The 17,215-nt window shown below is 42.5% G+C and overlaps 1 protein-coding gene across 3 annotated transcripts in view; it reads right to left on the bottom strand.

Annotated features, from left to right (window-relative positions):
- The window catches only part of IDE (insulin degrading enzyme), a 113,447-nt gene extending 98,407 nt beyond the window's left edge, over positions 1–15,040 (bottom strand). Inside the window, exon 1 of one of the 3 annotated variants that reach the window (XM_032312280.1) lies at positions 14,842–15,040. In XM_032312280.1, coding sequence (XP_032168171.1) covers positions 14,842–14,939 — 98 coding nt within the window. In that variant the 5' untranslated portion in view covers positions 14,940–15,040. Of the gene's footprint in view, positions 1–14,298; positions 14,664–14,841 lie in introns of those variants that run through there. The other 2 variants (XM_032312279.1, XM_032312281.1) reach the window with 2 other exon arrangements.
- Between the last annotated feature and the right edge of the window lie 2,175 nt (positions 15,041–17,215).

A 17,215-nucleotide genomic window follows, 5' to 3' on the forward strand; every position in this document is an offset into this window, starting at 1 on the left:
TATAGAGAACTGATGACTGCCAGAGGGAAGGCATGTCAGGTGATGGGCAAAATGGGTGAAGGAGAGTAGGGGAAACAGACTTCCAGCTATGGAATGAACAAGTCACGGAGATGAAAGGGAATATAGTCAATGGTATAGCATTGTGTCGTACAGTGACAGACAGTAGCAACACTATGGTTAGCAGAGTATAAGGTATAGACTTGTCCAATCACTGTGTTGTACAACTGAAACTAATGTAACATGGTGGGTCAACCATACCTAAAAAAAGATTTGAATAATAAAATGTTAAATTATAACATTATACTCTAGCATACTATTATACTCTGATTCAAAGTCTAAAACTATACATAATAAATTTAAAAACTTCACCTCAAACATTTAAAAAATGTAGAATATACAGCAAATGACTCTTACACTTACACATGGTTTCACTTATATGAAATGCTTTATTTCTTTACAATGCTAGGAGTAAGCTACTGCTTTACTCCAGAGTTTACTAAATCTAAAGCTCTTCAATTCTATAAAATTAACTATCAGGATTTTAAATGCACTCAATTCCATGTTACTTTAAAACAAATAAACATTTGCTTTACTTATCTGATCATCTGTCTTCCCCACTAGAAGGATGGGGATTTTTGTCTCTTGTTTATTCTTATATCCACAGCACTTAAATTAATGCTGACACATACTAGTTGAACAGTAATTTTTACTTTAGATTTATAATTCATGTAAAAGTAGATCTTGGAATGCCTGGGTGGCTCAGTCAGCTAGGAGTCTGCCTTTGGCTCAGGTCATGATCCCAGGGTCCTGGGATCAAGTCCCACATTGGGATCTCTGCCCAGTGGGGAATCTACTTCTCCCTCTGCTAATCTCTCTCTGTCAAATAAATAAAATCTTTTTTAAAAAATCCATTTCTAATTAAACACAAATAAAATGAAAACTAACGCTAAGTGAATAGTAATAAAAGTAATCACAGTGGGATTTCCAAAATGTTAAATAAAAACAATTTTCTGTGAAAACAAAAACAAGGCTAGAATCCAGTGGAAGTAAGCCTTTGTAATGAAGAGCTCTTTTCCACCACACTGTCCTTTCCTTTATGTCTGATCCCTTTTCAAACCGCCTTAGCTCCTAAGAATAACTCAGAAACACAAGAAATCTTTAAAACACATTCCTACCCCTAATATCCTTATAATAGGAACAGACACACAATACTACTTACTAGCTACACTGACAAACTGTGAACAAAAACTAAATCGAGTTTATGACTAGGGCTCTCACTACTTCCAGGAGTCCATGTCTCTGGACAAATTCATCCAACAAACATTAAACTCTTACTATGTGCCAGACACTGTGCTAGGTGCCAGCAATACCACTATAGGGGACCCTTCCTTCTTCAGAGGTTCTGGCTACAAATAGAACTCTAGAGATCCTAAAATAGCCTGTAGAGTTGGGCAAAGAATCACCATGTTAAATGAACTGGAACCCATTCTCCATACTAGACCCTGGGAGCATTCCTTAAAAATCCAAACTTTTTTTTTTTTTTTCAGCTGCTGGTATTAACAGCATAGAGAAAAATGTGAGAACTTAGAGCTAGAAGGGTCCCTTCTTCAAATGAGGAAACTGAGGCCTTGAGTTTTAAGGATCAATTACCTTTTTTAAACTCTTTATAAGCAACTGCCCTTTTAAATCTATCTTAAATAAATCTTTATTCTTCCAATGTTACCCTCTTCACCTATATCTTCACACCCACTTTCTCCAGGCCTTCCCTTCAGAATTATTCTCCTCCACTAGCTTCTTCCTCTTAGCCACCAGTACTAAGGTGGCTTCCATACTTCTGCTCAACCCTGCTCTTTCCAGCTACTACCTATTTTCTCCAACTCAATACCAACATTTTTTCAAAGTCACTCTCTAGGGCCCCATGAAACTTGGCTTCTATTCTTTCCCCTTTATTTGCAGGTTACCAATGAAATGGTCTCTGGTCTTTCCCAAGGCCCCAGTCTGCTTAAAACCTCTCTGGCTGAGGGAACCTAGGTGTCTCAGTAGTTGGGCATCTGCCTTTGGCTCATGATCTCTAGGTTCTGGTATCGAGCCCCAAGTCGGGCTCCTTGCCCAGTGGGGAGTCTGCTTCTCCTTCTCCTCCTCCTCCCCATCCCACCACTGTACCGCTCCTGCTTCTATTTCTCTCTCAAATCTTTTTTTCTTAAGATTTTATTTATGAGAGAGAGGGAGTACAAGCAGGGGGAGCAGGAGGCAGAGGGACAAGGAAGCTCCCCACTGAGCAAGGAGTGACTGAGCCATCCAGGCACCCCATAAATAAATAAAATCTTAAAAACAAAACAAAACAAACCTCTTTGGCTGGACACTTGTAATCATTCTGCTTCTGATATTATCTTCTGCCTCTCTAACCCCCAACCTCACCAAGTCTTGACATCCTTAAATGTCAGCATTCCTCAGGGTGTAACTTGGGCCCTCTGTATCTCTACACAGGTATTTTCCAGATACCAACCCATCTCAGTGTCTTCGACTATCATCTCTACACACAACTATCTGATGTAGGAAATCAGCTCAGACCTTTTTGTCAAGGTCCAGCCGTATTTCAAATGCTTCAAACTTTCCATTAGCTACTCAGCAATAGCTCCAGATTCACTATTACCAACTCACCATACACCACGTCTATCCCTTCCAAAGCCTCCTTGTTCTGACTTCACCATCTCCACTACAGATGCCAAGCTAGCTCTAAGGAGGTAAAAAATATAAAGTTCTTGGGTTGCCTGGGTGGCTCAGTGGGTTAAAGCCTCTGCCTTCGGCTCAGGCCATGATCCCAGGGTCCTAGGATCGAGCCCCGCATAGGGCTCTCTGCTCAGCAGGGAGCCTGCTTCCCCTTCTCTCTCTGCTTCCCTGTCTGCCTACTTGTGACTTCTGTCTGTCAAATACATAAATAAAATCTTAAAAAAATAAAATAAATAAAATAAAATAAAGTTCTTGAGTGAGCCCATTTGGATTCACTTCTGGCTAAGTCACTCACTAGTGTATACCTGAGCAAGCTGACCTCTTTGAGCCTCATTCTCCTCATCTGAAATGAAGAAAAGAACCACAATACCTCTCTCAGAGGTAAAAACATAGGGGAAGCTCCAAATATAAGGCAAAACACACAACAGGCATTCAATAAATGTGAGCTAATACATCTTTTATGGTTCACATTAACAGCAACACCAAGAGCCTCACAGCTGAGTCTACTTAGCCTTCACTGCAGCTTAGTCTTGTTCTAGGTTCTAGACCCATTTCCTATCCTTAAACAGTGGAAATTTCAGACAGTCCTGTTCAAGACTCATCAACCAGGCTCTGAACTTTAAACTAAATTCTTTCCTTAACTACAATCTGCAAGCTGGATCACCATTTTGGTTCTGAGTATTTAAGGACTGCTCAGTCTTGTCCACTGCCCTGAGGGACCCTGGGTCACCTACCTTCCTGATGGTTAACAGCTAACTACAAGATGGTTAACAGTGTCTACAAGACTGCCCCACCACTGCACCTGACCAACCTGTTCTTGGTATGACTTTAGAACACCAGCCCCCCACCTGCCAAGGCCAACATCTCACGTAACTGGACTTCTTTCCTCTGCCTGAAGGTGAATCTCAAGAGCCTTCCCTACCCTGGTGGCCCTCCTAGTCACATCTCATCTCGGCACTCATCTGAAAGTCACTCAGGACCAAGACCTTAGGCCTCTTGGATTCTTCCATCTCCCCCCATACTCAATCAAAGCTGCTGAAATCTTCTTTCACACACACCCTCTGCAGACACTGTCTTGTTATATAAACTTCTTTATCCTTTGTCTCTGCCTGCATTTAACTGTGCTTCCGAAAAACAGCTAGATTTATCATTAAAAAAACAAACACAGTTTTCATACGTGACTGTACTGCTCAAAAGAGAATCAGAGATTCTCTACTTCCTATAGGTTAAAATCTACTGTCCCTTGATTATATTGCAAATTTTCCTACTTCTGAGCTTTTGCTAACACTATTCCTTCTAAAATATCCTCTCTTCCCCTTCTCTGCTCATCCAAATTTTTTATTTCCTTCAAAGACATTTGCTCAAACCCTATGCTCTCTGTGAAGCCCTCTCTATCAATCACTGGTAAAAGAGCATTCTGAGCAGAGGGAAACCAGCGCAAATAATCTAAGACTGAGTCAAGTAAATAGACCAGTGTGACTAGAATGGGGTGAGAGTGATTATTTTGGAATCAAGATCAGAGAGGTGAGGTGAGGCCAGGTCCCACAGGGCCTTCCTGGCTATTATAAGGATTTTGTCTTTAAATATGAGCAAAATGGGGATCAACCACAAGGTTTTAAGCATTCACTAGCAAAGATATAGGATTTGGATTTCAAAAAGATCATGCTACCTATGGTAAGAAAAGAAAGCTACACAGACAGAGGCAAGTACAGAAGCAAGGAAACTGATTAAGAGGCTATTACAGTATTTTGGTAAGAGTGTGATTAGAACTAGGGTGGTGGCAGGCAGAAGCGGTCCAAATCTGAATGCATATGCTGACTAATGAAGGATATGAAAACAAAAAAGGAGTTATGGATGACTCCAAGTTTTTAACCTAAACAAGTGTAAGAATAGTGATATTAATCACTGAGATGGGGGAGAAGATGGTGGGAGGAGCAGGTTTTGAACATGATAAGTTTAAGATATATATTGGTCATCCAAAGGAAATTATAAGTAGGAAGTTTATTACCCAAATCTGAAATTCAGGGGAGAGAGGTACATTTGGGAACTATTGGAATATGGATCAGGTGGGTTTCACAAAACATTAGTGATGATAATTGCTCTGTAATTGCTCTGCCTCATATGATAGCCATGAGCTACATGTGACTTGAAATGCAGCTAGGGTGATGGAAAAACTGAATTTTTAATTTTCATTAATTTACATTTAAATAAGAACCTCATGGCTACAGAATGGACAAAGCATATATAAATAATATTTAAAGCAATGTGATTGAATGAGAACCCTACTTGAGTGTAGGCAGAGAAGATGTCCTAAGAGTGGGTACTAGGGCAAGCCAACAACATGGATTATTTGTGATAGGAGAAAAAAAAAAAAGGTGAAACAATCCAAATCTCCATCAACAATAGAACAGAAAAATAAGACTGCCATTCAGCAGTGAACGCATATATCTATGTGAGTCCCAAAACAAGGCTAAGTGAAAAAAAAAGTAACTCAGAGAAGAAAATTTCCATGAAGATCAAAAGCAGACAAAACTAAAAAGTACACTGTTTAAGAATATATTCACTTCTATTTTTGCTCCTTTTTGCCACCATCCTGGGTGTGTGGCTGACCGTTCCTCACCATGTCTTCTCACAAGACTTTCAGAATCAAGCGATTTCTGGCCAAGAAACAAAAGCAGAATCATCTCATTTCCCCAGCGAATTCAGATGAAAACTGGTAATAAAATCAGGTACATCACCAAGAGGAGGCGGTAGAGAAGAACCAAGTTGGATCCATAAGGTATCACACATCATGAGATGACACATGTAATTGGCACACATATTTAAGGGGGATGAAAGTCATGTGTTCCTATCCTATTACTCCTGTAAACATCCTTCCTACCTGGCCAACAGACATGTTTTATCAGGGAAATGATTTTTCTGTCACTGCACCTCTACACCAGGAGGTTGGTTAAGTAATAAATATCAGCTGGGAAGGGGCGGGGGGGGGGGGCGGTGGTACTTAATCACTTCCTCAAGAAACAAGAAGTCTCAAACGCACAAGCTAATCTTACACCTAAAGACCTAAAGGAGCTGGAAAAAGAACAGCAAATAAAGCCTAAATCCAGCAGCAGAAGAGAATAATAAAGATGAGAGCAGAAATCAACAACATAGAAATCATAAATGCAGTAAATCACATCAATGGAACTAGGAATCCGTTCTTTAAGATTGATAAATCCCTAGCCAGACTTAGAAAAAGAAAAGAGAAAGGACCCAAACAAATAAAATCATGAATGAAAAAGGAGACATCACAACTAACACCAAAGAAATAAAATTATATGAGATTATTGTGAGCAAGCATATGCCAACAAATTAGGTAATCTGGAAGAAATGCATAAATTCCTAGGAACATATCAATGATCAAAACTGAAACAGGAAAAAACAGAAAACCTGAACAGACCCATAACCAGCAAAGAAATTGAAACAGTAATCAAAAATCTCCCAACAAACAAAAGTCCAGGGTCAGATGGTTTCCCAAGGGAATTCTACTAAACATTTAAAGAAGAATTAACAACTATTCTTCTAAAACTGTTCCCAAAAATAGCAATGGAAGGGAAATTTCCAAGCTCATTCTATGAAGCCAGCATCACCTTGATCCCACACCAGACAAAGACCCCATTAAAAAGGAGAATTACAGACCAATATCCCTGTTGAATATGGATGCAAAAATTCTCACCAAAATATCAGCTAATAGGATCCAACAGTACATTAAAGGATTATTCACCACAAGCAAGCGTGATTTATTCCTGGGCTGCAGGAGTGGTTCAACAACTGCAAATCAATCGGTGTGTTACACCACATTAATAAAAGAAAGGACAAGAACTATATGATCCTCTCAAAGATGCAGAAAAAAGCATATGACAAAATACAGCATCCTTTTTTTTAAAAATATTTATTTATTTGACAGAGAGAGGGTGATCACAAGTAGGCAGAGAGAGAGGGGAAAGCAGGCTCCCTGCTGAGCACAAAGCCCGACGTGGGGCTCGATCCAAGGACTCTTAGATCATGACCTAAGCCGAAGGCAGAGGCTTAGCCCACTGAGCCACCCAGGTGCCACCTACAGCATCCTTTCTTGGTAAGAACTCTTTGCCATGCAGGGATAGAGGGAACGGATCTCAGTATCATAAAAGCCATATATTAAAGACCCACAGCGAGTATCATCCTCAATGAGGAGAAACAAAACTTTCCCCAAAAGTCAGGAACATAACAAGGATGCCCACTCTCACTACTGTTGTTCATCATGGTACTGGAAGTCCTAGCCTCCACAACCAGACAACAAAAAGAAATAAAAGGCATCCAAATTGACAAAGAAAGAAAGACGGGGAAGACGGGGCACCTGGGTGGCTCAGTTCAGGTCATGATCCCAGGGTCCTGGGATCGAGTCCTGTATCTGGCTCTCTGATCAGCAGGGAGCCTGCTTCCCCCTCTCTCTCTCTGCCTGCCTCTCTGCCTGCTTGTGATCTCTCTCTCTCTCTGTCAAATAAATAAATAAATTAAAATATTTAAAAATAAAAAAAAGAAAGAAATGGGAAGACGACATAAGCAGATACTTCTCCAAAGACGACATACAAATGGCCAACAGACAAATGGAAATATGCTCAACATCACCGCCATTAGGGAAATACAAATCAAAACCACAATGAAGTACCACCTCAAACCTGTCAGAAAGGCTAAAATCAACAAGGTGGGAAACGACAGGTGTTGGTGAGGATGCAGAGAAAGGGGAACCCTCTCACACTATTGGTGGGAATTCAAACTGGTGCAGCCATTGTGGAAAACAGTATGGCGGTTCCTCAAAGTTAAAAAGAGGGACGCCTGGGTGGCTCAGTGGGTTAAGCCTCTGCCTTTGGCTCAGGTCATGATCTCAGGGTCCTGGGATCGAGTCCCACCTCGGGCTCTCTGCTCGGTGGGGAGCCTGCTTCTCCCTCTCTATCTGCCTGCCTCTCTGCCTACTTCTGATCTCTGTCAAATAAATAATTAAAATCTTAAAAAAAAAAAAAGAACTACCCTACAATCCAACAATTGCACTACTAGTTATCCATCCAAAGGATACAAACATACTGATTCCAAGGGGCATATGCACCCCCAATGTTTATAGCAATGTCCACAATAGCCAAAATATGGAGAGCCCAGATGTCCATCAACAGAAGAATGGACATAGAAGATGTGGCATATTTATACAATGGAAAATTACTCAGCTATCAAAAAGAATGAAATCTTGCCATGCAAAGACATGGATAGAACTAGTGGGTATTATGCTAAGCAAAATAAGTCAATAAGAGAAAGACAAATATCATAGGATTTTACTCATGTGCAATTTAAGAAATAAAACAGATGAACATAAGGAAAGGGAAGGAAAAATAAGATGGAAACAGAGAGGGAAGCAAACCATAAGAGACTCTTAACTCTAGGAAACAAACTGAGGGTTACTAGAGGGGAGGTGGGTAGGAGGATGGGGTAACTGGGTGATAAGCAATAAGGAGGGCACCTGAGGTAATGAGCACTGGGTGTTATATGCAACTGATGAATCACTAAATCCTACCCCTGATACTAATAATACAGTATATGCTAACTTAACTGAATTTAAATTAAAAATTTAAAAATAAAAACACTTTCACCTTCATGAAAGAAAAAAATATACTCAGATTGATAAAGTATAAAGAACATCAAGGGAATTATTATCCAAATACAGGATAACACCACCTCTCCAGAAGAGGGAGAAGGTTGCAATTGGGGAGGTGAACACAGAGAGCTTCAAAGTTACTGGAAATGTTCTATTTCCTGGGCACCCGGGTGGCTCAGTTGGTTAAGGGTCCGAATTTTGACCTCAATTCAGGTCTTGATCTCAGGGTTGTGAGTTCAAGCCCCCTACTTAAAAATAAAAAAATTTTTTTTTAAATAAATTAATAAAAAGTTTATTTCTTAACCTAAGTGTTTGCTATTCTTCTTTATCTTATATACTCTGCCATGTATGATATTAAGAGTAAAAAAAAAAAATATGAGGGACCATCAGGGTGGCTCAGTTGGTTAAGCATCTGCCATCAGCTCAGGTCATGATCCCAGGGTCCTAGGATCAAGGCCTGCACTCAGCTCCCTGGGAGCCTGCTTCTGCTTCTCCCTCTCCCACTCCCCCTGCTTCTGCTCCTCCCTCTCCAACTCCCCCTGCTTCTGCTCTCTCTCTGTCAAATAAATAAATAAAACCTTTAAAAATATATATACATATGACATAGTATACAGTTAAATGTCAAATGGATGTTTCAAAATCTCAAATAAATCTTTAAGTTTAGAAAAAGAAAATACAACTGAATGACCTAAATAAGGTCTAAAAAGGAATGACAGATTTAGTCATTTAAAAGAAAAGACAGAGGGCATTTGAGAATTGGGAATGAACAGCTCATGTACAAGAGATCAGAAATTGACAGACATGACTGAGAAGAGGAAAGTTAGATTGAAAAGTTAGGCTAGGGCCAGCTTATGAGATGCTTAAATTAAGCTGGGTCCAGAAGTTTGGACCTGATCTTTAAATAGTGCAGAACCCAAGACAATGGCATGGGGAAAGTGGTATATTAGAATTAATCAGATGATAAGGATCAACTAGTAGGGAGACAGGAGCCTAGAAAAATCAGTTACAGTGATATATGTACCACTATGTTTATTGCAGCATTGTTTCCAATAGCCAAGATACAGAAGCAACTCAAGTGTCCATCCACAGATGAATGGATAAAGGTTTATACATGTATATACATACAATGGAATATTACTCAGCCATAAAAAAGAATGAAATCTTGCCATAAGCAATAATAGATATATCTAGAGATTATAATGCTAAATGAAATAAGCCAGCAAAAGGCAAATACCATATAATTTCACTCATTTGTGGAATTTAAGAAAACAAATGAAGGAAAAAAAGAGACAACCAAAGAAACAGACTCTTAAATCGAAAGAACTGGTGGTTGCCAGAGGGGAGGAGGGAGGAGAATGGGTAAATAGGTGAAGGGGCTTAAAAGTACATTTATCACTATGAGCACTGAGCAACATATAGAATTATTAAGTCACTATAATGTACACTTGAAACTAATAGAACACTTTATGTTAATTATAGTAGAGTTAAAATATATGTACATACAGAACTTATAGATGTGAGATGTCAGGGAAGATAATCATAGTCTAAACTAGGAGGATAATGGAAGATTAAGTTTACTCCAAAAAACTTCAGGATGAAAGACTCAAGAGTTTGATCTTCAGAATAGATAGCGAGAGAAAAAGAGATGCAAAGATTACTCCAATTTTGAAGCTAACCTGAGAAAATGATTAACAGCAATATTTGCAAAACTAAGGAAATCACAGAGAAAACTGGTTTTGAAAAAAGACCATTCATTAATTTATGTAATAAATATGCCAGGCAGAGTGTGATACCTTCCCCTCAGGGAACAGCTTGTGGGTCCCACCTTTTTTTTTTTTTTTTAAAACAGTTACAATTTTTTTTTTTTTAAGATTTTATTTATTTATTTGACAGACAGAGCTCACAAGTAGGCAGAGAGGCAGGGAGAGAGAGAGAGGAGGAAGCAGGCTCCCTGCTGAGCATCGAGCCGATGCGGGGCTTGATCCCAGGACCCTGGGATCATGACCTGAGCCGAAGGCAGAGGCTTTAACCTACTGAGCCACCCAGGTGCCCCCAGTTACACATTTTTAATAGACAAAGAGAAACTACATAGTTCTTTGCAGGAAATAAAAGCTTTTGTAGCTTTTAATGCAACAACAATTTCTAAGTCCCACTTTTAAAAGAAAGAGTAGGGGCGCCTGGGTGGCTCAGTGGGTTAAGCTGCTGCCTTCAGCTCAGGTCATGATCTCAGGGTCCTGGGATCGAGTCCCGTATCGGGCTCTCTGCTCAGCAGGGAGCCTGCTTCCTCCTCTCTCTCTGCCTGCCTTTCTGCCTTCTTGTGATCTCTCTCTGTCAAATAAATAAATAAAATCTTTAAAAAATAAATAAATAAAATAAAATAAAGAGTACTGTAATAATATACTGAGCTGTTTTTCAAAATAAACTGAAAGAGGCAACAACGCAAAAATGAGGCTGTTCAGTGAAAGATCCTGAGTAAAGGCGTGGAATCACTCTTTAACTGAAAGTACCTTGAGGACAGAATTTATCACTGACTCTCTGCATCCGCCCCTAGTACACTGTAGTGAATGATCTCGACAAAATAAATATTCAAATGATGGCTAAAGGAACAGAGAAGAGTGAGGGTTGACTCAAGAAAAACAAAGTAGGAATGCCCTACCCAAGCCTCCACCCAGCATGCCTGGAGGATCTACCCCTGTCACCCTGGCTGAAAGGCAGGCTGATTATCTGGTTACCTCTTTAGGAGATCTAAAATACAAATGGAAAAACAGAAAGGAAATCAATTCTTATGAAAACATACATTGAAATTCTGCTCCCCACACTACTCCCTGGTAAGATTATCCCCAACCCTAACGTTAAAGGCAGCAAGGCAGGATGTAATTTTTTACTTTGTATGGTTTGGGCTAATGCTAATTAAAGATACTCATGGGCATTTTTTCCTTTTAGATCATTAAAAGATATTTTTCGGATTAAAAGTAATTTAAAAGCCTGGTGGCACCTGGCTGGCTCAGTAGAGCATGGGACACTTGATCTCGGGGTCAGTAGTTCAAGCCCTACAGTGGGTATAGAGCTTGCTTGCTTACATACATATATACATACATATATACATACATACATACATACATAGTGCTTGTACCATTAAAAAAAGTAATTTAAAAACCTGGATCTTAATAGTTACTCCATTTGCCATACCACTGTTACCTACACCCAGAGAACAGAGAAATGCAAAAGAGAGCTGCCTGCAAAGTGAGAAGACCGATGCACAGGTGTTCCAAGTAGTTGCCTGGGACTGGGCTATAACCTCTAGGTTCCCCCAATAGTTCAGATAATTACAGCCCCAACTTATCCAATATAGCTAAAAAGAGGACAATGAAGGTGATTTTTAAAAGAATAAATCTTATGAAAATGCTTTAAGAACATCTCTTTCTCAAAAAGTTAGAACAGGAGTGAATGCCTCAACACTGGCCAAAGTAGTATTGCAGTTAAGAGCTCAGGCTCTGGCTCCAGACAGACATGGGTTAAATCTCAACTCTCCCAGTAAACAGCCCTGTAACCACCTCTGTTACTACATCTCCCTACTTTGGGATGCCTAGGTGGCTCAGTCAGTTAAGTATCTGCCTTTCGCTCAGGTCATGATCCCAGAGTCCTGGAATTGAGTCCCACATCAGGCTGCCTGCCGCTCCCCCTGCTCACTCACACTCTCTCTAATAAATAAAATCTTAAAATATATATATATATATATATATATGTATGTGTGTATACACACACACACACACACACACATACTTTGTACAGTAGTATTACCTTCCTTAAGATTTGACTATGGGGTAGCTTCAGATGGTAGCTTTCCTTCCTATAACTATACCTTGATCCCTTTGATTGGAACTGTATTTTTCCTAATAGCCTCAACCACTAATTTTTAATGTAGAGCTTTCTAGATGGTCAATCTCATTATCTTTGAATCTTCTGAATTTCCTTCTTTGAGAACAACAGTATGTTGAAACGCTAGCTGTTCAACAACCCATGCCCTGAACTTTATCAGTGAAAGTAAAGAGCGATGGGACAAAAGCAGAGAAAGCTGGATTGTAGGTAGAACATACAAACTTCTCTGTTGTATAAAACTGGTGCTTTCTTTAAAATCCCAAATTCTGGGATGCCTGGTTGGCTCAGCTGATTAAGCAGCTGCCTTCGGCTCAGGTCATGATCCCAGATCCTGGGATCAAGCCCCACATCCAGCTCCCAGCTCAGCGGAGAGCCTACTTCTCCCTCTCCCTCTACCTGGTGCTCTACCTACTTGGTGCTCTCTCTCCCTCTGTCAAATCAACAAAATCTTAAAAAGAAAAATCCCAAATTCTGGGATGCCTGACTAGCTCAGTTAGTAGAGCACACGACTCTTGATAACAAGGCTGTGAGTCTGAGCCCCACAACGGGTGCAGCAATTACTTAAAAATAAAATCTTTAATAAAAAAATAAAAATAAAAATAAAATTCCAAATTCTGTACACTGGAGACAATATGGAGCTAAGCACAGCTTATTAGCAACAAATTAAGTACCAAAAAAAAAAATTTTTTTTTAAGATTTTATTTATTTATTTGACAGATCACAAGTAGGCAGAGAGGCAGGCAGAAAGACAGGGGGAAGCAGGCTCCCTACTGAGCAGAGAGCCCGATGTGGGGCTCCATCCCACGACCCTGGAATCATGACTTGAGCCAAAGGCAGAGGCTTTAACCCAAGCCACCAAGGACCCCCAGTACAAAAAAAAATTCTGACCTGAAGGAGGCCCACAAAGGTAACCTGCCCATGCTCACCACTCCCACTTCTTTATCTAAACTCAGGGATCTTTTCCATGTGGTAGTGGATTTTGCATAGAGTGGGGGAAAGGGAAAACAATTTTTTTCATTTGCATTTGGCCTTTTTAGCACCATAATTACTACCATCCTAGTTCAGTCAGGAAAGACTAAGTCCCAACCAATTTCTCTGCTTCAGGTCTCTCCACTCCCTTAAAACCTGTGCACAGCCATCAAACTAATTTCCTAAATTACCAGTTTCATTAGATTACTCCCCACCTCAAAAACTCTTAACAGCTCCCAATAATATGCACTGGAAAAACCCAACTAACATTCAAAGCCCAGGCTAGCATTATCCTACTTTTATAGTACACGATTTGTTTCCTCCTAATTCCCCCACAAATTCTCTAAGGCTCCAACTAGACTAATCTGGTCACTGCCCGTCCCCGACCCGAAAACCCTGCATGCCTGGGCTGGATTACACCCACCACTGTTCATCCTCTCACCCACTTTCTGCTTTTCCTTTAAAGGCCAGCCCAGCCCAGACCCCCTCCCCTATCTATCTCTGCCCTAAATTGTGCTCCCAAAGCACGCACTGCCCATACTACCCATCTTCTGACCCTAGTCAAACACATCCTTTTTAGCTGGCTATACTCTCTTGGCATCCTAATCCGCTTAAATGAAGTCAAAGTTCTTGGAAGGCAGACCACATACTTATATAGAGGGTCCATCACGGTGCCCTGCGCTTTCTAGATATTTCTAGATATTACTAAAATCAGAGGAGGGGTTCAAATGACACATCTAAGTAGGGCAAAAGCATACTGCCCATCTCTGCCAAGTCCTCTCTATTCACAGTAAAGGACATTCAGCGTTCGCTACACGCCTCTGTATTTCTAGTATACACTGAGCAGCGAGTAGAGAGAGCACGCCACCGGATGGCAAAAAAAAGACCCGCGTCCCCATCCTGGTTTTTGCCACAAGCCCTGCAATTGGTAAATCACACAATCTCTCTGGGCCTCGGCTGTCTCCGGTGTAAAACAAGGGAGCTGCTTTGATGGATCCCAAGGTATTCTTCGGTTCCCGAATTCCCCGGGACAGGAAACCCAACACTAGTCTACTCACTAAGGCGCGGGCAGGCAAACTTTTACGGTTCCCAACGCAGGCATTTCCATATAGTAGTGGAAACTCCGTCCCCATGGAAAAAAGCAGGGCTAAGTGGAGGTTGAGAAGCGGTCTCCCTGGACGCGGATTCCTTTACCCACGGCCACGGGTGTTCGGACTCGGGTTGCCGGCCCCTCACCGGCGGACTCCCAGGAGAGTAGCACGGCAAGGCTCCCGGGAGCCGGCCGGAGTCAGTCCGTCCGCGCCCGCGCCCCCCGCACTTGTGACACACGCCCCGTGACCCTGGGTCACAGTCCCCGTCCGCCCTCACCCGCCCGAGGGGCGCCCTCCTCTCCCGGCAAGGCCCCGCGCTCCCGCCCGGCCGGCCGCCCTTCCGGGCCCCAGGGCGGCCTCTGCGCGGGCGTCCGGGCCCCAGGCCGGCGGGACTGGCGGCGTGAGGGGCGGCGGCGGCGGCTTTAAGTGCTGAATCACCACTTTGCAACCCGAGCTCCAAACCACCGTGACCCGCGGGCCCCGAGGGCTCGGGCGCTCCGCTCCGCTTACCCACAGAGGCGCTCCGGGGACAGCAGACGAGCGCCGAGGACAGAGCGGAAGGTGCTGGGCCGCGCCGAGTGCAGCAGCCACGCTAGCCCGTACCGCATACCCCAGCGCAGCCGCCGGGAGCACCGCGGACGCTTCCTTCTTGTGCCGGGAGCCGGCCTTGCCCACTGCGCATGCTCAGTCCGCCTTGCCGCGCCGCCTCCCGGGAGCCGCTGAGCAGCCGGCGCTCCGGGTTTTGCCGGGAACCCGACAGGGTGGGGGCGGCAGGCGTCCCGAGCCCCAGCCAGCGAGCTGGACCGAGTCTGGCCGGGGAGCGGCGGGAGCCCAGCAACCCGGCTTTCCCAGGCTGGGGGTTACCGGCCGGGTCACGCGGGGCGCACATGGGAGGGCGGCGAGGTGTACCTGGCTAAGAGCATGGGGGCCGGGGGCAGCAGAGTCTCACGAATACTGTGAGAGCGCAAGGGGCCCTGTTTGCGGAGTCGCCCCCATTGGCTGTCGCCCTGGGCGGTGCAGGTGTTGGAACGAAATCCGAGGACTAAGCGGCCTCACGCGAACGACTCCGCTGTGGGAGCGCGGCCCGCGGGCTCCCTCTAGAGCGCAATGGACGTGGGACCCGGGGGGATTTAGATTGGGGCTAGGAGTGGGGGCACCAGAGGGAGGCGAGGACTCTGGGGGAATTTAGCAGCCCCTCACGGAGCCCGGGGGAGATGGGACTGGCCACGGCAAAGAAAGGCTTCGGTGGACTTCAAATCGCGAGTAGAAACTCCTACTCCGTACTACTGCCGTATTAAAACACCACACATACATAGTACTAATACTTTTGTCAGTGTACTTTAATCATTATTTATAACACAAGAATCTTTTCCCTGATGGCTTTATGGTGGTGTGCATCCAAAAACAACCTAATAGTTGTTAGGGATCTGACTTTCGATTACATTTGCATTTTACGAGGGTTTTTAGGGCAAAGTGCAGTTAGGGATAGCGACTTCCTAACTTTTGAGTACCTTTAGGTTTCCGTTGTGGCGGACCTAAGGCTGCAGTCATAACCAATGCTTTGAATCCCCTTATTGCTTCAAATAGGAATTTAGGAGGAGGTTCCCTTAATTAAATGGACACTTCATTAAAGAGCTACAGGGATTTTTTTCTTTTCTTTTCTTTTTTTTAAATACATTTTCAGCTAAAGGCAAACGTTGGATGGGTGGAAACTGAGGTGCTGAAGATGAGGAACCACTCCAAGTGCAATGTAGGGTAAAATTCCTCAGTATTACATTCTAGCCCAATCCACCTCTAATATCCTGTAGTTGCCGTAACAAATTATCACAAATTTAGTACCTTAAACAAGAGAAATGTATTCTCTCACAGTCTGGAGGCCAGAAGTCCAAAATCAAGGTATTGTCAGGGCGGCACTCCCTACGGAGGATCTTAGGGGAGAATCCGTTCTTTGCTACTTTCAGCTTCTTTTGGATGCCAGTTTCCTTGGCTTATGGCCACATCACTCCAGTCTCCGCCTCCATCTTCACAATGCTTTCTCCTCTGTGTATCTTTTCTTCGGTCTTTTGCAAGGACATTTGTCATTGGATTTAGGGTACAATCACATAATCCAGGATTATCTCATCATATCCTTAACCTGATTGCATCTGCAAAGATACTTTTTCCAAACAATGTAATACAGGTTCCTGGGATTAGGACATGGACAGTACTTTAGGGGCCACCACTCAACTCAGTACCCCACATTTCCAGCGTCTATCCCCACCCTCTACTAACAGCAATTCACACAGCTGTCACAACAAATTAATGCTTATAGCAATAGTAACTTGTCAGATCTCTAGCAACTTTCAAGCCCAGTTGAAATAGTGTTGCCTTAACAAAACTTTCCCTCACTTCTTTCCTCACATAACTTATTGGAAGTAACTGCTCTCTGATCTGAGCTGCCTGAGTAGTTTGCCTCTCTCCAAAGGCATTTATTTGATTTTTAACCTTCCATGCTGGTAAGAAGCAGTAGATTATGAATGATGTCTTGGACATTTTTTTATCTCACCTGGCAGCAAGCACAGTGCTTAGTTAACACTTGTCAACTGCGTTTTTGCTGAATGTGATTAAGCCTGTAGATGTATTTTCAGAAGAAATACAGGGTATAAGCATGTTAAATCACACCATAATGATACAATCAGCTAAATTTAGAATGTTTGGAATCCTACAGGAAAAGTGACTGAATTGCAAAATAAGAAAGGAAGGAGAAACCTATGCTTTGAAGGAGACTTAGAATAGACAAGTTATTACAAGTTGTTCATAAAGTTTTATATGAAAATGCAAAAGGTTAGGAAGACCCAAGCCTGTCTGGAAGAAGAATCTGGAACACTTATAGTACCAAGTATTA

The sequence above is a fragment of the Mustela erminea genome, chromosome 14 (assembly GCF_009829155.1).
Source record: "Mustela erminea isolate mMusErm1 chromosome 14, mMusErm1.Pri, whole genome shotgun sequence".
NCBI lineage: Eukaryota > Metazoa > Chordata > Mammalia > Carnivora > Mustelidae > Mustela > Mustela erminea.